Below are 23,818 nucleotides of genomic sequence, written 5' to 3' on the forward strand. Positions count from 1 at the left end.
CTCTCTCTCTCTCTCTCTCTCTCTCTCTCTCTCTCTCTCTCCGCCTTTGATCTGTGTGTCTGCTGCGGCTCGGAGCTCTGCTGTGCTCTTGTGTTGCGCTGCCTGTGTTGTGTTGTGTTGTGTTGTGTCGTGCAGGGCTGGAGGAGCAGCAGCAGCGCTGACATGGTGAGCGGACCGGTGCGGGAAACACGCCACCACACCTCTCACCGGTCTGCGTTCGACTTTTAACAAGCAGCACTTTGATCAACAGGCTCCTTTCTAGCAGGTAAGAACAGATCTGAGTCCGTTTTCAACATTCGCACACTCACGAAAAACGATCGAGCCTTCGGTTAATTTCAGAATGAGCAGGACGCATGAACAAACCTGCAGTGTGTGTGTTATAAGCATGATGTGATATTGCATCGACATGATAAAATAAAGAGGCGAGTTAGTGCACTGACACCTTCAGTCTTGTGTTTATGAGTGATTCTTATGTAGACATGTTGCCCACATTGTGTCTTTATTGGCATTTTTACGCATAAATCTGATGTTAAATTGCCCCAGATTATAGTGTTTTAGAATATGTTTGCATCCCATTTGAACGTCTTTAGCTTTAAAGTGGGAAATGTCACCTTATTTAAAACTGCCAGCACCAATATTATGCACTATATAGTAAATATTACAAATCATAATTTGAGCTCTAGTGGTGCTTGCAGTGAACCCAAAAACCCAAAACGTCCAGGTTTTATGAGAAATGTCAAATGGAAATATTTAGATTTTTATATACAAATTTCCTCAAAATTCATCCTCATATATTTTGGCTTGTTTGGAATCTTTGGAGTATAAATAAAACGCTGATATAGCAGCAAGTGAGTGGAGTGTAAGTGGTTTGATGTCATTGTCAGAATCACATTTTGCTGTTTCTGAAATGTTAGTGTATATTACAGAGAACAAACTATAAAACAACCATCTTCCGCACACTGGAGCATTCACTTGTTGTGTCCTTTCAGCTGCGAGCAACAAGTGGTTCATCAAAATGGTCCGGATGCTTCAACACACCTTCTCGCTGCTGCTAACTGTGCATGTCATCTATTCAGCTCTGGTAAGTGCTTTCTGCATTGTACGCGCTTGTTTGCTCTGTTTGTGAGCTTTTGTTAAAATCTATTATTACTGTGTGCTGATCCTGCAGTCTTGCAAACATTTACAAGGAAATGTGCACAAGGAAGGAGTGACCGCTTTAAAACTTGTGCGTAACTGAAAAGCTACAAATTTGAACTGTTTACACAAACTGCACATGTCCACTTAAACTGCACTTCACACCAGCCTTACAGAGGCGTCTGCTCACACTGTGGGATCTGTGAAATCCTCGCTGAAGCCACTCTGTCAGTGCTGCGTATCGTTTTACCTTTATCCACTGCGCTGTCCTGATTGTGTTGCTATCTAGACTCCAGTCTCTGGTTCTGGTGGTCCCTGTATTGTTGCCTTCGACTCAGATTCTGCTGCAGCTGCTATACAGTTTTCCCACAGGGCTCATTAAAGTTTGATCTTATCTCATCCCAGCAGTATCAGACTTATTTTCAAGAAGTGAACCCAGTGGGTTTAGACCCCCCTTGAAATATTATGAGACGTTGTGATGCATAGCTCAGGAATGTGCTATCTTGTTATGGATAAAAGTGGTGATGAAATGCAGGAATCTCTAAACTTCACCAAATGACTGCCCCCCCACCCCCTTTCTCAGATTCATGTGAGAGCCGAGGAGGAGACCAGAGAATGCAGAGAGCAGGAGTACAAGGACCGCTTTGGGAACTGTAAACCCTGCAAACAGTGTGATGCAGGACAGGAGCTTTCAAAGGTTTGTGGTTTTTATCACTTTACCTGTGCAAACTGAAATTTTGGTTTTAAGCAGATTTCTCTAAAGCGCTGTGACTATTTTCCATAGAGCCACGAAAGGGAAAAGAAGTTCTGTCACTTGTTTATTTAGGAAACAGAGTGACGATCCATAACAGATCAGTTGAATCAACTTTCCCAAGCTGGAAAAAAAAACCTGTTGAGTTTATGAAAAGAATGAACATCAGTGTTTAGAAGAGTGTATCTTATCCAGGGAGCCAACATTATTTATTACTTCCTCTCTTTCATGCTGGGAACAGCCAAGCCGTTATTAGCTTTTGTAGAACACCGACCCTTCTTTAATCAGTCACACCCATACTTCTGACCTTCTGCAGCTGAATGGCTTCCATTGTTTTTCCCCATTGCACCCCGTCCAACTTATTGTCTTCACTGTTTGAAGCAAGCCATGCCTAAGCTTGCTGCTCTCTCGAGTGGGAATACAGTTTTTTCCACCACCTTAGCCACAGCTTTTTGTGTGCTTTGTACAAACAGGCCTCTGTAGTGTCAGTTAAGGTTGGTAAGCAAAGGCTTTCCTCTCTGGCAGCCGATACGGACCTACCTACTTTTGCGAGTGTAGGCGGTGATGTAAAGGTGAGTAAAGCACAGTCTGTGATCATTCTGTGGCAAACACCAATCGTACTATTTGAAACTGATTTAGTAGTAACTGGTGATACTCTTTTTCTACTGTATGCAGTTTCGCTTGCTGCTATAATTGAATAAAATATTGAAATAATTCCTTCCTAGTGTAGTTTCCCATGTATTGTTATTCAAAGAACCTAATCGAAAACAACAAACCAAGACTAATTATAGTCAATTAAATATCAAAAACAACTCTCCATGTTGCAATTCAATAGCCCCCAAAATGACCTTAAACTTGAATCCAAACATTTCTTAAATAGTTTAAAAAATATTTAACACTTCACAGGATTTATTGTAGTGGTTAGATAGTTTCAAAATGAGGTTTTTGCCCGCCTAAGATAATTTCATTGCATTCATTACATAGCAAGGAACATGTTTAGGTCATAAAATTGAATGGCAGCCTTAAGTAAAGAGTATTCTACAAGGAAAACGTCTGGTAGGCTGACTTTAACTGACTTTACACTCCACTACATCTTTGAGTACTGATGAAAAAAGTCTGTATCACCCCTTGACATCTGTTGCACACATGCATTTAAACCCAGTGGCCTTTAATCTCAGTGCACACAGACATGCACTCTGTGGTTGGTAATACGCTTCAGTAGTCCTCGTGTTCCTCTGCCAGCTCAACAGGCATGAATGCTGCTCGCCACCCTGGGGTCCTGGTTAATAATTGGCTGCCTCATTCTTTCTCTGAAGGTAGCGGGATGCCGGCTCAAAGTGGAGACCTGGGCCTGCACTCAGAGAACGTTTCCCAGAGAAACAACTTGTGATCTGAGCTCTGGGTAACCAAGACAATCTGTGCATATTCTGAAAAGGCAGGAGTGACTGTTGGGAGGGAAGCAGACTTTTGGAGTCCCTCTGTGCAGCTGCCATAGAGATCCCAGAGGAATGTGGCCCAGTTTGCTCTGGAAGTTTGCCTCTGGAAGCTGCTTTGAGGCAGGCAGACAAACATCAATTAGCCCCTCCACACTAACTGTAGCTAAAAGAACCACCCATACACAGGGAACGTCCATTAAAAGCAGTTGTTTGTCATCAACATATTTCATTCTAGGTTTCATTCATAGGAAGTTACTCAGTGTGTTGTGTCAGGCATGAAGGAGAAGGGGGACTCGTTTTTCAGTGCATGCTGGAAAATTGCCAGTGGCAAAAAAAAAAAAAAAGAGAGAGACAGGAACACAACTTTGATGTGTCAACATCTTGTAGTATGTAGCAAGAGTGTAACATTTCCTTCCAGCCACATTTACAGGACAAAGGACTTCTGGCTGAAGAGAAAGGAGGCGCATAAACAGCAGACAGGTCAAAATCACAGTGATCTCACATTTACTGCATGATTCTTGTTGTCTAAAGAAGCCTGGCAGTAGTAAAAGTGTACTAGAGCAACAAAAACTAAGGATGTAAGTGAATTTTGTAGTGATCAAAAGCTTTAACTGAATTTTTTTCAGTATTGTTTCCACACTGGGTCAGATGACTGAGCCACCCTCCCCTTGTGATTCCCTTCTAATCTCAGAAATATCTGTGCATCTGAATATGCTTCAGGTCTTAGCCAGGGCTGCCCCCTCTCTGCTCTCCACACGGCTGTTATGCTTGGCAGTCCTGCTCGAACCAGATCAGAGACAGGACAGGGAAAGGGGATGTTGAGCATCTGATTTTGATGGGTTTTGAGGTTAAAAGTACGAAAGCTGAGAGATCACCACACTTACATGTGTATTTGCTCTTCACTGGCCACTAGTCTCCCTAAATGATTTGTTTTATCTCATACAGAAGTATGACACAGATTGTCACCCTAATGTAATAGAGGCATTAATCTGTGTGTGTTTGTGGTATTTTTGTCAGTATGACAACATGCAATGAGTCTGAAAATGTTTTTCAGGGAAGTTTAACATAATCAATATGTATTTGTTTGTCGATATTGGTGGCTGCCTCATGGTAATTATGTGTAGCACAAAGGCCTTACAGACAGTGCGCTTCCCTTTTCATATGAATAATAACTCCAACATCACAGATTCCCACAGAGTATAGTCTTTCTTTTAGCTGCTAAACAAGTCTCTGTCAGTGCAGGGTGTCAGCTCTGTTGAGCTTTGTTAGCTGGGATAAAAGAAGAAAGAGATCGCTCCTTGATGATCTGTGCTGCCCGGACCAGAGGGGCAGGAGTTGGCTCCATTTTCCTTTTGTTTCAGTGCTCTGACCTGCTTGTGTCTACATAGCATCAGCCCTTCCTGCCATGCGGTGCCCCATGGACAGAGCTTGTGCCAGGGCTGGGTTGATTGGGGATGAATCATCCCGGGGCCCCTCTTCCTTCATGTGGAAGTGGGTCACAGAACCGCTGTGAGGTACCCTGCAGTGACAGGGCCAGGAGTGCTTACTTAAAGACCAGTTTGGTCTTCCTACCTCACTCTCTCTTGAGAAAGGCAAGCCCACGGGCAGCAAGTCCTCTTTTATTCCGCCTTTCCCCTCTTTATCACTCATCAGTCACCCTCATCCACTCCCTCCCTGGGCTCCCTGCTCTGCCCTACTGGACGCCTTATATGGAGAGCTCATAGCAACAGCTGCAGTAGTACAGGCCTAGCTGGTCCACCTCGGGCCAGGCATGGCCCAAGGGTTCAGTGTCAGGCTCACATGTGTTTGGCTGGAGGGACCGAATTCCTCATCTTCTATCCCGACTTTGCGGTGCCATCGCAAGATCACATCTTTGCCTCCAGCCTCCATTTTTATTTTCTTGCCAGCCTGCTTCCCCAAACCCAGCCCCCATATCAGAATCTTCTGCCCACATTCCAGCAGAACTGCATGCCCAGGCAGTGAAATGGGACACGGGCGAAGAGAGAAGAGTAGAGAGAAGCCCTGTTTGAAGCTGACCTTCACTTTAATGATATATGAGCACTCCACCCCCCCCACCCCCCGTCTGTCTATCCTTGTGGACTTAGATTGCAGTGTGGCAGCACTGGATAACAGGAGGGCAGCTGCTACCGAACTGATAGTGAATGATCAAGGCATGATGTCATCCCTGTGGGGTCTTTTCACTCTGTGTGATGTACAGTAATATTAGCTGTCATGTAAATATCAGTTTGTCATTGAGGTCACCAGTTTTTCAACATCATTTTTAGGCATGGGAACCAGTCAGGAATGACATAAAACAAGATGAACAGTAGCAGGTGGAAATGAAGAGTGACTAAAATGTATACATTTGTGGTTACGTCAGTGCTGTGATTTTTGCTTTAAATTTTGACAGACTTCCACAATTGCCAGTAAAGAGCAGGAAAGTGGTGTAAATTTGAAAAGGAGTAAATCTGAAATATGCATATCTCAAACAAGCAAATGAGATACATATCTGATTTCACAATACAACTTTATCATATAGTTTAAACTCTTATTGAAAACATCTTTTAGAATTTAGCTTTTGCTTGGCTCAGGTGGACAAATTCAAAATGTGGTTTGGCATTAGATCATTCACAGCGTTGTAGGAAGCTGTGCTTTTAAAGTGTACTTTCAATTGTTAAACACAAAAAGAGTATTCATCTTGTTTTCTTCATATACCTCTCCATAATCCTTCCTCAAGCGTTTCCTTTGCTTGCTGGCCTCTCAATCAACTGGACACTCACTGAGTCTGCTTGGAGAGGGAGTCGCACAAAAACGCAGCAATAAACTTGCAATAATACAACAGTGGGTGTCCCCTGGAGCCTTTATTATTCAAATGCATGGCCTTTCTGGGTCTTGCAGCGGAAGGCCACTCATTCATACTGACAGAGTCAGGGAGATTATTGCCAGTGTAAGATGGACTCTCAAAAGAGGCAGGCCATTGTTCCCTTCTGATCCCGTGAGCCAAGATCATTCTTTAATTCCAGACCCCCGGTAGTCCACATTCAAGCCCTCTTTTCTCCAGCTGCACATCACCCCAAACCACCAACCCCACCTCTTACTCAGTGTATTTCTCCCGTTAATCCCTCTAGGAATGTGGCTTTGGTTATGGAGAGGATGCCCGGTGCGTGCCCTGCCGGAGCAGTCGCTTCAAAGAGGACCGGAGCCTGCAGAAGTGCAAGCCCTGCCTGGACTGTGGACTCATCAATCGCTTCCAGAAGGGCAACTGCTCCACCACCAGCAACGCCGTGTGTGGTGACTGTCTGCCGGGGTGAGTGGACAGACACAGCTCCATCACACCGTTTCATGAAAAGCTCTTTTTTTGTAACAATAGTGCTGAAGAATAATGAAGCTACCACATGTTCATGAAAACTTTGTTGGCTAACATACCTGCAATTTTGTGTCATCAACAGATTTTACAGGAAGACAAAATTAAGCGGTTTCCAAGACATGGAGTGTATACCTTGTGGGGACCCTCCACCTTCCTATGAGCCCAACTGTAAGCCCCTTTCCTTTCTTTGACCTCTTCTAACAGCTGGCCTAACACCAGTTTTGCTAAGCTCTCATGAATACAGGCTATTCATCCATAATTCACAATAGCCGACGTTTTAACATGAAACAACAGGGATACAATAGTCTAAAAGCAAACATCGCCATCCCCAGCACACCATTGAACTCCTAGCCAAACGCTACTAGAACCAAAACACAGGCTGCAGTGCCACAACAAAGCCTGCACACACACAACATGCCAGCACAAGGTCCTTGGAGTAACCAGAACCACAGCCTTTAAAGGGTGGAGCGAGCCATATTTCATTCACTAAGTCTCACTGAGCCAGCCAGCTATGCTATATGTGCAAATAAATGCTTGGATTTACAAGCTGAGCAGTTGAAAAGCTGAAATGGATACCACTAACATAATAGTGGATTTGCCAACACTGGATTATATTAGCTCAGAACATGTCATTCAGTTTCAGCACTCAATTTGGATTAAATGAGCAAACTTCCTCGAACAAAACCTCCATTGATATTTCTAGACAAAACATATCTCAATAGCATTTCGGGAAAAAAAAAAAGTTTTTGTTTCTACCCCGACACATCGGAGAGTTCAAGAGGCATAATTTATGGCTATTATGCAAAAAGGAGGCAGGAGGTACGTTAGCTCACATTCCAGTAGGCTGCAGATCCAATTAACTGCTTTCTTCTGGCCTTTATAAGTAGTTAAGCGTAACCTTATGATTTCAGGTTTCCACATAAAACCAACAGGCGAATGAACTTATACCTTTGGTAATTGAGTGTGACTTCCTGATGGCAGAGGATACTGCAGCTGTTTCAGAGGAGGCGTCTGGCAACGCGAGCATCAGCGCTGTCCCGGCCAGAGTTAGCACCCTTGTGTTAAATAAAAGGAGACAGCTCTGGGATATCGGATAACTTAAAAAAAAAAATGCGGCTTCACCAGAATGTCCAGACTTTGTCTTGTTTTTAATTTTGTGCCTGGATTTATTTTTTTTAAATACACTTTTGCGAGCAGTCCTACTGTATGTGTAATGAACGCTGGCCTTGAGACAACTGGCTTCCCTCTCTCTGCTCATTTGTCCATCTGTGCAGCTTCCCGTTTTGATACTGGAGGAGGCCTGTGAAACAAAATGGCCATTGTGTCGGAGAACATAGCTGGTAGTTAGCTCCTACAGGGACTCTCAGTGGAGCATTTCCAAATGTTTGAAAGTCTTGCCCCCTCCCTTCAGTGTTATCTTGAGGAGGGTGGTGAAAACTTAAAGGGCAGATCATTCTAATAGGCCACACTGGCCCGGGGGGCAACGGTGCAGCTGTGCAGGGGAGGCAGTCGCCGTCTGGGGAGGACTGTAAATCTTAAACCCCCTCCCTCCTCCCTCCTCTCCTTTCTTCTCCTGCTTTTCCCCCAGTGGCTTTTTGGAGCCGAGTAAAAATGAGGTTGTGTTTTATGGATTCCTTCAGCCTCTTTAATGTGTTTCATCTGCTGAAGTTTTTCACTGTCACGGTAGATCTTAGAGGGCTGACTTGTCCGTACTGACACACACACAGACGTGCAGACGAATGTTGAAACAATCCTACCTGCTCTTTGTAGCCTGATCCTTTATTGTCAGTACTGCAACGTCTATCTGGATTTGCACAGACGTCAGACAGGAATTTCATTTTAGTTTTGTTCAGTCATGGTGGGATTTGAAATGCAGCCAGAAAACGTCACTTATCTTATATTATTAGTTGTATTTTAGACAGGATGAAAAAAATGAGGCCAATTCTAGAGAGCAGCAGCTACTGTTAACACTTCCTACTACTGCTACTTATCATTTTTACTTGCTATTGTAAAGGTTTCAGGCACAGCTTGTGACAGGGAAAAGCCAAAGGAAACATGATCCAGCAAACCTCCTTCCCTTTCCGATAACCTCAGCGCTCCATCTAGTAGAAAATCCTGCGTTACGCTGTTGCAGCCTCCTGACTGACATCATGCAATCAGTTCTCACTGCGAATGGCACAAAACATAACCGGCTGGCAAGAAAACATTCCCGCCTCCCAGCGATTCAAACCAGAGCCTCCAGTATTCAAAAGCACCTTCACCAGAGTCAAGCATACAACAGGAGCGGTGAGGTCTGCCGATTGCAGAACAGCCCGTCCTTATTGATGTTTTAATCAAGCTATCATGTAATTATTAAACCGCAACCTCACTGCAATTATGATGTTTGGTGCTGCCACATTACAAGAAGTGATGATTGTAAAATGTTGTACCACAAACACACATCTTGGGTGTTCAGTTTTGGATTTTGCAAACTTTTCCAGCAAACATATCCAGTTTCATTTCTAAAGAATGCAAAATTCTGATTTAATACATTGCCTACTCCTACTTTAATACCTGGGCGTCATAGGTGTTAAAAGCTCAAAAAGAGCTCCTGAGAAAGTGCTGGAAGTTTGTGGAATCTATTTACATCTGCAGAAGCAGAGTTCTACTCTCAAACTGGTGGAAGAAACTGAATTCTTGATCAAAACTTTAAGGGAATAACAGATTATAAGGCGTACATCTCCTTGAACTGAACTCCGACGTTTCATATTCCGTCTGAAATGGCCACAAGTCAAAAATTAAAAAAAAAAAAAAGCATTAAAGCTGTTTTATTTCCAAATCTTTGAAAGTCAGAGCAAAGCAGGCAATGTGCCAATTCCTTCAGTTATATATTCACTGAATTACATTTTTGCACATGTTCAGACATTCATACGCAGCTTATTGTCACTTTTTTAACACACATATTTCAACATAGTGTGTTAAAGCAATATCCTATACACAATACACAAATATTTATATTTTTATATCATATAAAAGTTTAGATCTAGAACTTTAAATATCTTCAAATGAAAATAGAAAACCCAGTGTTCATAACTCTTAGTCATAAGCACCAAAGAGGTCTTTTCTTTTCTGTAATTCAGAGTTCCGGTAAAGCAGTGCTCAGTTGTCCTAAAGAAGCTCTTAAAAGAGTTTAAACAGACAAAAGGCAAAGATCCCTCAGAGGTGTAAAGAAGTGCTTCTTTTATTTGGACTATGTGGCATTCCATAAAGTCAACAGGCAGGGAGTCTATGAAAGGCTGTGGTTTATTGGTCTGGTTTGTGTGGAGATAATATCAGCAGGTGAGGTCTCTTCAATGGGCCGCTGTTTATCTGTGTTTGCTGCAGCTGCTGGTTCTCTGATAACAGGCTGCCTTTGTGCTGTCGGGCAGATGATGCTCACCTCAGAGGAGCCGGATTTGACCTTGACAGTGAAGACCAAGTTAAAACAAAAGTGCTCAGGAGTCAAATACAATGCAGCGATCCCAGATATTACTCATTATGAGCCTCAAATCTGGACACCTTGTTATGAATAGTGCACAGTTTTTTAAAATAATAAATACAGTTTTTGTATACAGCATATCAATATGTTGAACTGAAGGAATTGCCGGTGCGTTGCTGTGGTTTAAACCTCGGAGGCCCAAGCAGTTTCTGGGCATTTTTCTCACTGTGGGCTCTTTTTCCACTGCAACATGAAGTCCTGCACCTCTTTTAGAAACAGCACAACCATGACTTTTTTTTTTTTTGCAGCATAAAATGGTGATAATGCCAGAAATCATAAAAAGAGAAAGAGAAAAAAACAAAAGTTGAATTTCTTTGATTATTTATTTTACAAACATTGAAAACCCTGGAATTAACATTTGGTCCACATTTGTGTACCAAGACTGGAAAAAATAGTGACTCTACATATCACAGATGTTTTATTATTTTCATTTTGGATTTGATTCTGTGTATGTGTCTCTTGTCTGCTCCGTCTAAACACAGCCTGTAGGTCAGTTAAATAGTCCCTGAATTTTTTTTGTCACGTGACTGTTGGCTGCAGCTGAGTCATTAATGGTTTCACACTTTTGCAGAATCTGGTCAGAACAAAAAGATCATCATTTTTGTCAATTTTTATAGTGAGCTACAAAGAACAAAGTGATTTTGATGATAGACTTGATTTATTTTTCCAATGGAACAACACATCACATGATTTCTTCAAGGACTGTCAGAAAGTTGAAATTTCAGTGATTCTCTCTGTTTTTACAGCTTGTAGCGCTGATGAATAGTTTCATTTTGGTAATTCTTTAAAGATAATATGTCTTTCAAGCTTGCCTTTGAGATTCAGAGCATTAATGTCTGTGTCTTAGTCACTTATTTTATTGTTCAATGTGACCAACAGGATTGACTGCAGATAAGATCTTATCAGCTTCACTGCACACGGAGTCATTAAATAAAAAAGTCACTATATAAACTGCACATTATTTGGTGTAGACGGATGTAAGATGGGTCTTGTTGTCTGTTGCAACACTGATTTTTAAGATCTAACCTGAATATGCCAAACATTTTTAATGACACCTAATAAGTCATGCTTGTGAACCTCATCAGCGCTCATATCGACCTCATCCTTTATCGTGCCCTCTGGGTCGAACTGAGTTTGGGAGCGCTGCTTTGAGTTTGTCTCTTCTTTTCTCTGTCTCTTTCTGAGAAGGAATGTTAAAATACCCTTATCCCCTATCTGTCTGAATAAACCAACTGCCCAAAGCTGAAGCAGTGTTTACATTGCATAACAAAGAGCTGTAAGATGTGAAAAGGCTGAAGCCATTTGCCGTTATGATTAATATGCTGAAAAGCAAACAGTGAAGCTAACTGAAAAAGATTTTCTCAAATAAAAAGTCATTCATTCTGTTTGCTGTACTTGTTGGTCATATAGACTTACTTTCACTGTTTGCTTTTTATCAGCCCACACCCTCACTCTCATGTATACATTGATCAGGAAATTCATATTTGATTCATTGGCCTTAGTAGGAAATGCCACTTAATTTAAGAACTCTGGCTACTGTTTTTGTTTGTTTGTTTGTTTTTTACCAGCTTCTTCTTAAAGCTGCAAACTGATGTTGTCATGTGTTCCATGAAGCTCACAAGCTGATGTAACACTTTCAATAACTCACAAATAACCTAGAATGTCGGAAAAAGTCACAGTGTCTAGTAATATCTGCCAAGAATCATTATTGTGCTGTTGGAGAGGCTGCTGCTTTAGGATTTTTATAGCAGATTTGTCCATGTACATCCTGTCAGTCTACATGTTTTGTTAATGTCATGGGTCCAGCTTAACCTGCAGTCAGGGCGGGAAAAAAGTTGCTGATCCCTATGATCCTAAACCTTAGACCAGAGACTTTTAATTTGAAATTAAATGACTACCACAGACAGTGATTTTTCTCTAATACTGATTATAACCTGGATTATTGAGATTTCCTTACAAATGTATTAGAGACCAGATACTTAGACTATATAAATAGGAACTAAATGTAAATACACAACAGAAGAGTTTGTATTATTGAAAATTATTTGTCATTTGAACAGACCTTTTGAAAATGGTCTTTTGTTGCCATATGTTCAACCTTTTGAACACAGCATTAAGTTTTATTTATTGTTTTTTATGAATAAAGTGATCATGTGCAGTATGAAAGGAGCTGTGCATAATGAACAAATTATTGAAAACTGTTTGTCAATACTGCAAAACACTGCTCTACTGTGTTTTTACTTATTTTATTTTTTGGGTTGACCCACACTGCTCTCACTGATTACAGCTTACTGCAGTAAGTCGCTGTTTTTGGCAAAATACTCTAAAAACAAACTTAATGCTACTTTTGTGTGTCACCTTAATCACTTTTTCATAGTCAGACACAGAAACAAGAGATACAAAGTTTATAAAGCACTGGATGTAGCTTTTATTTATTATGAATATTCCTATTATTAAGAATATATGATAAGAATAAGAAAACAGATGACAAGTAGCCGGTGCTGCCTGCTTTTAGCAGCGCTAGAGGGTTGGGTTTGTTCTTTTGTTTTATGTCAGTTAGCATTAACAATGTTTTGTTTTGTTTTGTTTTCTCATCTTTACATTAAAGCAAGTGAAGATTATTCTCTTGCGTTACCGCAATGGCAGCAATCCTGCTGGTACCTTTGTTAAAGTAATCAGTAAAAACCTAATTCTACACATGATCCATGATGGTGAAGATACAGAAAACTAGAAATGCACAACAGAAACACTATACTGTCAATATTATGGGATCTCCAGAAATTACACAAATCCCATTTTCAGGGAAGCTCATGTCTTTTTAAGAAGAACCAACCCCACCCCTGCCTCCTCTGTAGTTTAGACTCTGCCTCCTAAGAACCAAATGTCAGAAAGACAAAGCTGGCAACCAGTTAGTGCACATAGTGGAGCATTTAGCAGTTTAGGAGCCAGAGATTTTGCTTGGCAGACATTAAAAACAAAGCCTAGAAGAGGGTGAATATTGAAACATGACTCCAAATGAATTCTTCTGACATTGCTCCATGTCTGTGAGATGTTTAAATGGGCAGCTGTTTGCACAAATTGTCCCAAAAAAACATGTAATGGAACTTTGAACAGCATTAGAAACAGTAATAATTAGTTGTTTTCCATCGATCTCTGTGCTCAGTGTGCTGTTCAGTCTGATAATGATGGAAGTTTTTAATTTTGCTGCTCTTAGCTTATACATGGATTACATTTGTGCCTTCAGTGGAGTGTTTGAAAGTATAATTATATGTAGCAGAAGCCAATTTCTTTCAAACAACGTTGCCAGTTCATCTGTCTTTGATACTTAGCGATAAGCCACATTAAACTCTGACGTTCTGTATTTGTGGGAACTTGTAAAATGAGCTGCATTCTTGAGGCCAAAAATCTTAATATGAGTGTGTGTTGAAGGTCCTGAAGGGTTGGGGCGAGCGCTGACTTCACGTTTCCCTGTCAGGCTGGATGGGAACGGTAACGGCAGCTCAATCATGATGCGCACTGACACAGAGAGGTGTAAAAACACACTCGGCGTCAGTGCAGCGTGTTTTCTCTACTCACTCGTATCTGACTTGTTTTTAAAAGCCTGACCAGCGTGTCTTGATTCCAGTGCTGTGCGAGTAGCATGTGAGGTAGCCCGGGGGGGCGGTGGGAGGAGGGGGGGGAAACGTCTGTAAATCATCTTCTGCACAGAACGAGACAGAAGCAGATAAAGAGAGAATCCACCACAGGCGTTTTCTCTTTGAACTCGTCTGCTTTATTTCATTAGACTGCAGCAAAAAGATGACTGACTTGAGACGAAAAGGAATAATTTGTCTCATGTTACCAGATTGGCTGAGAAGCGTTAAATAATATGCTAAGTCAAATGCATTACCCTCTGTTCTTTGTTTTTGCATTGTTTTCGACATTTGTTGCGTTTTAAACTCTCAAATTAAGTTGCTCTGGTCTAATATTAACTCCAGTCATCGCCTTGAAATAAGCTGTCATCTGTTGATATTTCAGGCCGTGCGCTTCACACTTCATCTCCTTTCTCCTTTCCAGGCAGTGGGCGTGTGAACCTGGTGCCGCTGCCCTCCGTAGTGACCAGTCCGCGGGACATGGCCCTGGCGGCTGTCATCTGCAGCGCTCTCGCCACAGTCCTGCTGGCCCTGCTCGTCCTGTGTGTCATCTACTGCAAGAGACAGCTGCTGGAGAAGAAGCCCAGTGGTCAGTCGTGAAAGCTCTTCACATTTTCTGGCATCCAAAAAAGTTGAATTTCAATGAAAGAGCATCACACCAAGAACTGCATTAAGTTAGGCTGTGGCAGTACAAAAACTTTCCAGTGCATCAGTGTGACTGGTTCCTGTGCAGGCATGTTTCTATGCAGCGTTCACTGAACTTTGAACCCCCACATCATGTGCCGGCATTTCAATGCACAGAATTTCCAGCACATTATGTACTTTAGTCAAGATTTCCAAAATAAAGGAAAGCTCATATGTGTTCCAAAACTTACTTCAAACAATGGAGATAAGACGGAGATAAGTTATCTCGAATGTGTGCTTTGAGAAGTGCTGAGCAGGCAGTTCTGTCGAAGTCATAGATTGAAGCGCTTTTTTTCTTTTTCTTTTTTTTTTCTTGGTCACATTTTTTTTTTATTCCTTTGAAGAGGTTTCAATGCCTTCAAATGTATTTTTTTTTAATGCAGCAAGTTCACTGCAAGATGTGAATTTGCGAAGGGATTATATATGTCTTTATACTGCAGCTGAAGAAGAGCATGTGTTGCTGCTTGGTTAACTGCACAAACAGGGTGAAGTATTAAGCTTTATTAAACCCTGATGTTGCATATTTGCGGCAGGCTGTATAATGAGCAGCGTTCTTGAGGCCAAAAGCGTCTGAGTATGTGAAACGTCCCGGGGCAAAGAACTAATGACATCATGCTTCTCTGGTAAACTGAAACAAAGCGTGTGGTGCAAGTTGCCAAGGCGTTACCGGTTACATGTTGTTTTTCATACTGGAGTGGTGTAAAGTGAACAATTGTGTTATATATTCTGTAAGTAGTTTCACTCAGTGGGAACACTCACCCCACCCTTCACCAAAGCTGCCGCGAAACGCTAACAGTTGTTTTTTAAAATTATACAAAGGAATTTTAATCGGCCTCACGGACTCGAGGGTTGTAAGTCATTTGCAGAGAATAAGAGAGCGTCTAAGTTCAGTCAGATAAACACCGGAGTTGGAAGGATTTTAACCTTAATAAACGGTTTGACTAACAATGGATTAGTTAATGGATTTATAAATGGTTGATGGACTGGTTTATTTTTATAAGAAATTAATAAAAACACATTTTTGGTTGCCAGGTAGTTATCCCTTATTAGGTAGTAATGCAAGTATAATGATTCCAAAGTTGCTGATGACTGCATTTTGTTCCAGGAGATAAGTGCTTGTAAATTTGCTCTTTTTAATGGCTTCGATCTATAAAACTTTACTTTTGTTAACCACTAATTAAGACCTTTTTAAAGGTGCCTTTGTTAAAATATGATGCATGGATCCTTTAATGTCTTGTTGGTTGACAGTCTCCATCATGTCTCCTCAGCAGCCTCTCTGAGGTCTCAGGACTGCCCCTACAGCGGGGCCGAGCTCTCCTGCCTGGACGCCCGCTGGCTCCACGACTTCCCCCAGAGACCCTGCTGCCAGTGTCACCTGGGCCCCGGACACACCTGTGGTAAGTTGTGGATCACAATAAATAGATTTTTATACTATGATAGGTATAAGGAAAATATTGCATTAATAACATACTCCAGCCACAGACGCTTTTTGACGAAAAGGCGATGGCACTTTAGTGACTTTCCATTTGTATTAAGTTGTAAATGCATGTGTGTGTGTGATGTTTAGGTCCAGTCCACCTGATCCCATCTCTGTGCTGTGATGAGAGCTGCAGTCTGGGCCGCAGCCAGGACATCAGCCCCTTCCAGTCCCAGATGAGTCTCAGTGAAGGGTGAGGAAATTGCACGCTCACAAGGACGAACAGGCGCAAAATGTGTCAGAAATTTTAAACCAAACACCAACAACATAACCAGTGGCAGCGGCTGAAAAGCTGCTGCCGACACATGCCGTATTACATGTACTACATGGATGCTGAGCATATCACGCTGTTTGGCGAACACCTTTATCCAAACTGCCTGGCACCATGACTGCAAACATTTTTCAGCCCAGAGGGAAATGACTATAAAACTCTGTAATGTTTGCTCTGCTGACTGAGCTGAAGCTTTCCAGCTGGCTAATGGCTAAACTCAACATTAAGCGTCCAACAAACAAAATAAAACTACAGTTACACAGTTACATCCTTCTGCGATGTAAATACGTTTGTATATGACTCAGAATATATAGATATAGATATATATATAGATGCTGACTCCTGCAACTCACACTGCATATGACATTATACTGTATACAATAAAAAAAAGAAAAACTAAAGCAAGGAACACACTTGTGCTCATACATGTAGGAAATGTATAAAGATGAAAGAACCTGACAGAGTCATTCCCCATCAGCTTGTGTTTGGTAAGCCAACAGTCAGAGGAGGAACAGCTGCCACGTAAACACTAAACTGCTGCTCCACCGCCTCGGGGCAGCGCTCTAATTTCTGTTGTTTCTTCAGGGTGCTGTAGACATAATTTAATGTGGTTAATTCACTGCTTTGAAGTGCTGACAACAGACAGAGGCCACAGGGTGTGGCCACGAACAGAGATTGGTGGTGATCATAACCACAGATTTCTTTGCTCTGTTCCCCCAGAAACGCAAACCTGAAAGAGGAGGGAACACCAATGCAGCTGGAGGGACATCCAGAGTCCGTCTACGAGGGGGCTGGTGGGATGAGAGGAAGCTCAGAGGCTGCAGAGTATTTTAGGCGCTCTCAGTGCAATGCTGAACCTGCGGAACGACTGGAAGTGGAGGGAGAAGAGGAGGTTGAGGAGGATGAAGGGTGCAGGTCAAAAGAGAACTCACCTGAGAAGAGCCAGCAGAACTGCAGTGAAACTGTGACAGATGCACTTCTTCCCAAACAGCACGCACTGACTCAGGAAGGTGAGGTGACATGTTACCACTATACTTCTCTCAGACAAAAAGAGCAGAAATGAAAGAAACCAAAGATTTTGGATGTTATTTTTGAAATAATTCTTACTGTCATGCTACTTTTTTACTTCTCCCATGTCTGGATATAAATTATTTTCCTCATGAAGGTTTTATTGGTGCATTAAAGCACACAAGCTGCATTTTAAATTAGTTGCCTCAAAGCAAACTACTTAATGACTCTTAATACCTCAACTGTTTATTTGAAGCGCAAAGCAGAAAACACATCCCTCCAGAAAACACAGAGAGTGTGTGAAATAAATAATCTAATTCCTTTTTGAGAGCTAAAGTTGTGCATTAACTGCTCAGTAACTCCTGAGTAGCCTTTTTATAGACTGGGACACTCCTCTGTGTGTGTCCGTGAGGAGCAGCTGGTAAAAGAAACAAGAGACACCACAAGTTATTTGATGTAGACAAGACTATCCTGCTTTAAGTCGGCCCTGGCCGGCTCTGGATAGATACGTTACTAATCACTGCATGTCTGCGTTCCTCTTCCTGCTCTCTTTCCAGGATGACATGGATTTCTTTGGCTTGTGTTCCACCCTTGAACCACCCTGGACTCAACAACAGATCCCGTTTCAGATTACTCACTAGTTCCCCCACACACACACACACACACACACACAAACCAACAGCAGCCACTCACAAGTGTGGTCGGCTGCCTCTTTGAAATGCCTGCCGCTGACCTCAGAGCCCTTCGTCAGATGGTCCAAACAGAATATGTACATACATGCAAACAGAAGCACTACTGAGGCAAAGGAACACACACACACACACACACACACACAGAATGTGAACTCGTTGGCCCAGAAGGTAAAAATCATATGAAGTTCAAATGTCGAGGAGTACTGACTTATTACTGTGGAGCAAAGTGAATCAAAGTGAGCCTCTGCTCTTCCTCGAGAATGTCTCGCATCTTCACATGTAGGAGAACATAAACTGTACCACTCATCTAGCAGCTGGTGTTATGAAGCTTTTGTGTGTAAAGGTGACAGTTGTAAAGTTTGAAGTGTGAAGAAAAGTGTCAAAAGTGTTACGTTGCACATTGAAGACAATCTTGATAATATGGAACAAGTTAAGACGAAGAATGTCAAAGTGATAAATGTGTTGTAGATACTGTAAAATAGTAAATAGGTCAATATTTTTGTAACATAGACATGAGTGACGTCATGTCTGCTTTTCTCCCCCAGTTATAGTGTTGACGGTTGTGAATGGTCACTTCCATGTATCATTGTTGTAAATAAACCACTTGAACAAGTTTACACACTCAATTCTTTTTTTAATTAACAAATTCATCAAGAGAAGCGATTTAGTGATGCACTTTCACCAAATTGGAGGAATCTAAAGGCAGATTCAGGCAGGTTCAGAGAGAAGTTCAGATGATATTTGTCCCTTCCTCAGTTTTGCCTTCACACTTTCTGCAATTCAGCTCCGGAGTTAAAGCAATAGTGCTCGCATTTCACAGAGCAAACTCTTTAAATAGGAAATACGCCATGTCGAAACAAGTTGAAATTCTTCTTTAATGACCCAGTTACAGACTAAAAAAACTTGATAGAAATTTGGTGAAGTGCAATAATACTGTAACTACAACAAGAAACAGCACAGGAGTTCTTCAGCTGCTTAGGCAGTGACTTTGGCTTAGTTTCTAGGCTGTTAAACACTGGACTGTGCACTGTAAGGTAAGTGTACAGCTCTTTTGGGGAAAGGGATTTCAATTTGGACCACTTTTAAAAGTAACTTTTAAAACTTATGTGGTAATTGTTTACATTTCATCGACATAACAATTGATCCTTCTAAAAAAAAGATTCAAACAATCATGAAAATAATCATTAGTTGCAGCTACAGCTCAATTTTGACCTTTTTGAAGCTAAGGCCATAAGTTTGTAATGTGGTCTTGCCATTAAAATTCAAGCTTGATATCTCTCATGACATCCTGTTTTTCCTTTATTTGCAATTTCACCCTCATTAGATAGCGACAAAGACAGTGGAGAGAGACAGGACGTTTGGAGATAAAAGCAGGGGAATGACATGCAGCACAGGTCCAGGCCAGCCAGCGGAAACAGACCAGGGACTTACTGCTTTAAGGCATTTGCACCCATGTGGTATGCACCCTGACCACTTGGCTATCGTGTCGTCTGTGACATTCTTTTTTTATGTTCACAAGTTCCCATTGAAGCCATTTTTACTGCTGTTTTCACACAATGTGTAGAACTCCTCGTGACAAGCAAAATGGTTTTGATGTGCTAAATTACACCAACAATTACTAACATTTAGATTGTGGCTGCACTTCAGTTGAATTTAGAAACAGAATCTCTTCTGATATAATTTGCCTCAGGTTTAACTGGAAATAGATCAGAGGGCTGGAAAAAGCATTTGAAAGCAAAGTCATGTTGGAGAGACATCATATCCACACAATCAGTCAAACTGAGGTGTTACAGCCTCGGTGTGGTTGGAGCCACCCAGCTCGCTCAGGCTCAATCTTGATGGCGTGTTCACACCTTCGATGGCCATGCGACGCCGCTCCTCAACGGTAGCCTCGACTCTCTAGGACATTGTTACTGGGAGCAGCTGCAGACTCGCTCAGCTGACGATTATCGTTTGAAACAGTTTGAAACAGTCACTTTGTTGAGCATCTGTGTTAACGTGAAGTATTCCTGCTTTACAGTGATGTCTGAACAGGTTTAGCACAATGTGCAGTAAAAAGTACTTAAAACTTACCACAATAATACAACTGACTTTCTACACTATGCAACAACTGCTTTTAAAACTATCGGGAACTGACGAGAACTCTCCTATTGTCTAGTGAATATGGAGTGAAAATTCACAACCCTGAGTTTTGGATTTCTCTCTCAGACCTCCCTCTGAAACTCCTGACAGACAAAACAGATGGAGCGGCATTAATTTAAAGCCTAAACAATGAGGCACATGACAGGAAGAGCAGATTAAGTATTCTTCCTCATGCTGATTTAATCAGGAAAAAACAATGTGCTGCTCTTATGCAAGCAGAAAATGGATATTTAGGGAGGGGATGTCAGCTGTGTAAAGATAAATTAATGAACTGTTTGAAATCTGTGGGAATATGCTATTTTGTTATTATATTTTTATAATGTTTATTGCCGAAAAATATTTGCTGGGGGTAAATCTGTTGAAACATAATATGAAACAAGGGAATCAAGAGCTTTGGAAAAGTGTCTGTGAATGGGACAAAATAAACAACAGTTTGTAACAACCAATACGTAGAGATCAACAGGGTCCATAGCAACTCTTTAATTTTGTTTGTATTAACTTATGCTGACAGAGGAATTTACAGAATATTAAATAAGTCAATGTGACTTTAAAGGAGACCAGTTATATAAAAATGTTGACAATTCACCCACAAACAAAGCGAAGATGCTGAGAATGTGATGTATTTCACTTCACCTCTCAGCCCTGCATCTTTGTGTGTGTCCTCATTCTTTGCCTTGTAAAGTCCATTTCAATGCAGCCGAAATCAGCTTTCAACTTTCAGAGTCCATGATGAAGGTCTCGAAGTTTGGATTGAGCTCAGACACCAGCGCGTCCACAAAGTCCTCAATGGTGGGCCGTTTCTGCAGCATGCCTGCCACGTAAAAACACAGAGCAGTCGGTATTAGAGCGTTAGTCGGCTGCAAGGAAAAACCTCTGGCGAGGCAGTGGGATGAAATGATTTCCAGTTTTCCATCACTCAATCCCACCTCGTTCTAATAGGAAAAGTACAGCTTTTCTGAACATTTACATATTTTTAACCTGAAGTCACTGTACTGGTTGTAAAAAAAAATAAAAAAGACACAAGAGCGCTTTAGGGTAAAAAAAAAAGTTATTTTCTGGAGAAATCCTTCAAAGCAAGAGCTATTTCTATTCCAAATTAAGTTAAAATGCCATTAAGCTGATGGACACAGGCTGCTGCTCTTGAAACTTTTGATGTAACCCCACGTTCCACAATCCCATAAAGAATTTTTGTGTTACATTACTTGTGTATAGCGAATGCAATGTTGCACTCTAATTTGTGTGTTTAAAAGTGAAAAGATGATTAAAAAAAATGCTACATTTTGAATTGATTTGTTTATTACACCCTGTTGTTAAAGACTAGCACTTTTTGTTTCCTAAACCGCACCCTCACACATTCCCTTCGACTAAAAACAAGTGACTGGAAAGAAAGCAGGCACAGAAACTCTGAGAAATAAACTTTATGGACACCTTTAACAGACCCACAGACTGTATGCAGTAAAACAAAGCTATAAAGTTCTCAAAATCTTCTGTTTCTGCCTCCAGCAAAACTAAAATGTGCATTGTACATTTCACAGGTCTCCATAGGGCTGATACTGAACCCACACACATATTTTTCACTATATGTGACTAGTGTCGTGGAGCAAATATGACTGTGCAGCCGAGAGCCGACCCTGGGAATGTCTATGTGTTTTGAGAGCCTGTCTGCCAGCTCATGCGTAGAGGACTCCCTTGCTCGCTTTACAATTCAGCTGCACGCCCGCTTTGAAGTCAGTTCATTTCCCCTTGTGTAGCTGCCAATGTAAATAGGCAGCCTCCCCCTCCCCACCTTTCCTGCATGGGTCACCTCCACTGAGCACACACACACACTTGCACACCAGCATGTCTGCACAGGCACGCATGAATGGAGACGCAAAGAGTTTCACACAGCGATCCTGAATGTACAGACACACATCAAGATATAGACAGCAGGGAGCGGGGGAGTCCAGCTGCTGCTGCTGCTGCTGCTGCTGCCACCCTGAAACTGACTCAGCAGGTAGAAACTGAGTGCAGGTTCGACCCCGGCCTTCAGTGAATCGCCTTGCATGGGAGCGCCGGAGAAGGGATTATCATCTCCTCTTACCCACCAGTCGCACCCTGCCCCTTGGCTACAAGATGATACCAAAACATGGGGTCCCTAACACACTGCAAACCGCAAGGCCCCTGGATCCATGGGAACTCGGCAGCAACATGAAAGCGATGATTCCGAAACCATAAATGATAGCCCCTAATTGACGTCTATGGCATTTGATGACCGCTTTAAAGTGGAGCCCCAAATGCTATGAACAGCTCAAGCTGCATTGATAGATGTTCATACAGAGGATCTTAGGGCACACTTACAAAATTACACCTCAAATCGGATTAGTGTTAGAAAAGTGCTTGAGTATTGTAATTTAAATCCTGAATTTCATTCCAATAAACATCACGGTAACTGAGGTGAGGGGCGCTGCATTCAGTCCCATATTCCAGCATGGGGCATCTCACTATGACCATGTAACCTCTGCCATCCTGTAGGACCCTGTACTTGCACCTGTTATAAACACAACCAACACCATTTAACAAAGGTTTCCAAGTCAGACACATTCAGTGAAGAGGCTGCATATGACTACAATGGAAGTAGCATTTATTGTACTTCATTTCTACTGCATCAAATTTGGTAGAGCTGCAACTTTTTTTTTTTTTTTTACAATAGGTTCAATAGCATCAGTCTCTACTGAGTCTTTGTAATAAGGTTTTTACTCTATGGTTTACTGCCTTGATTAGACAGAAGTAAAATTGCCCATTTTTGCCGGACTTTTGTGTAGTTTTAGAGGGAGCCTGGTGAAAAGGATCACAAGGCTTATTGTATTTCAGAATTCTCCAAAGTTGTCCATTTGGTCTGACACTGTTGCAGCTGTTACTGACTATGGGGATATTTTTCATGTGAAAGTCAGAAAAAATAGCCTCAGGCTTCAAGGTTTTATTTACTGACCAGGAGCCTCTAGCCATGCTTGTGGCTCTTTTAAATGCTTTCAGCCTCACATTGTTTTCTTTAATACTCAGCTTCAAGACATGAAAAAAAAGTATAAAACATATCAATTGAACTGCAAATGTTATTAAGTTTCAGTGACTAAAGGACAGTCATCTCCCCCTCACTGCTCAAATATGCAGCACAAGACAACAAAGAAACAGGCACACAGATACTCATGTCCTGACATGACACTTGTTTACTTGGTTGATTTTTACAGTATGTGCGCAGACAGAGCTGTGGGTTACTGATTTGAACTCTCTGTACACCATCTGCGGCATCACCACCACTTTCTCTAATAGATGTCATTTCCTGACTGTGGGTTCACAGTTGGACCTGATGTCTGGAGCCTCGTCTGCCACAGGTTAGTGTGTTAAACAGGCCAAGTTAACATGATGAGTGATGAGAGACGCAGAGAGGAGGAGGAGGAGGAGGAAGAACGGGGGAGAAAGAGTTAAAGGTGGAAAGGGAGGTGTGATCATAAAAGAGTTAAGTCAGGTAAACAACAGCTCCCTCGTTGGCTTCTCACCACCAGCAGCCGGTGGTATCAGCGCAGGGTTCTCACACGGCACTTACGGTATATGGCGAAAGGTACAACAATAAGCGGCGAGGAGTGAGTCTTTTCTCAGCCCTGATCCCTGGGAGAGTTTGAGAGGAATGCACAGATAACCTCAGAGTCATAACAACACTGTGGAGGAGTATC

The 23,818-nt window shown here is 41.8% G+C and overlaps 2 protein-coding genes across 3 annotated transcripts in view; one reads left to right on the forward strand and one right to left on the reverse strand.

The window, feature by feature from the left end:
* The first annotated feature begins 88 nt into the window (after positions 1-88).
* Positions 89-18,582, forward strand: tnfrsf19 (tumor necrosis factor receptor superfamily, member 19). Of its 2 annotated transcripts, none has more exons than XM_008275923.1 (10): positions 89-265; positions 990-1,081; positions 1,718-1,831; positions 6,450-6,628; positions 6,771-6,856; positions 14,262-14,426; positions 15,793-15,918; positions 16,089-16,191; positions 16,990-17,279; positions 17,835-18,582. In XM_008275923.1, the coding sequence occupies exons 2-10, from the start codon at positions 1,016-1,018 to the stop codon at positions 17,837-17,839; spliced, it is 1,134 nt and encodes a 377-aa protein (XP_008274145.1). In that variant the 5' UTR covers positions 89-265; positions 990-1,015; the 3' UTR covers positions 17,840-18,582. The 2 variants fall into 2 exon arrangements, with proteins under 2 accessions (XP_008274145.1, XP_008274144.1); XM_008275922.1 differs by having other exon boundaries at positions 90-265; positions 15,790-15,918.
* Positions 18,583-20,561: 1,979 nt separating this feature from the next.
* LOC103353128 (mitochondrial intermediate peptidase) overlaps positions 20,562-23,818 on the reverse strand; it is a 30,129-nt gene continuing 26,872 nt past the window's right edge. Inside the window, exon 19 of the mRNA XM_008275920.1 lies at positions 20,562-20,922. Coding sequence (XP_008274142.1) covers positions 20,822-20,922 — 101 coding nt within the window. The 3' untranslated portion in view covers positions 20,562-20,821. The remainder of the gene's footprint in view (positions 20,923-23,818) is intronic.

Source organism: Stegastes partitus, unplaced genomic scaffold, assembly GCF_000690725.1.
Source record: "Stegastes partitus isolate 25-593 unplaced genomic scaffold, Stegastes_partitus-1.0.2 Scaffold62, whole genome shotgun sequence".
NCBI classification, from domain to species: Eukaryota; Metazoa; Chordata; class Actinopteri; family Pomacentridae; genus Stegastes; species Stegastes partitus.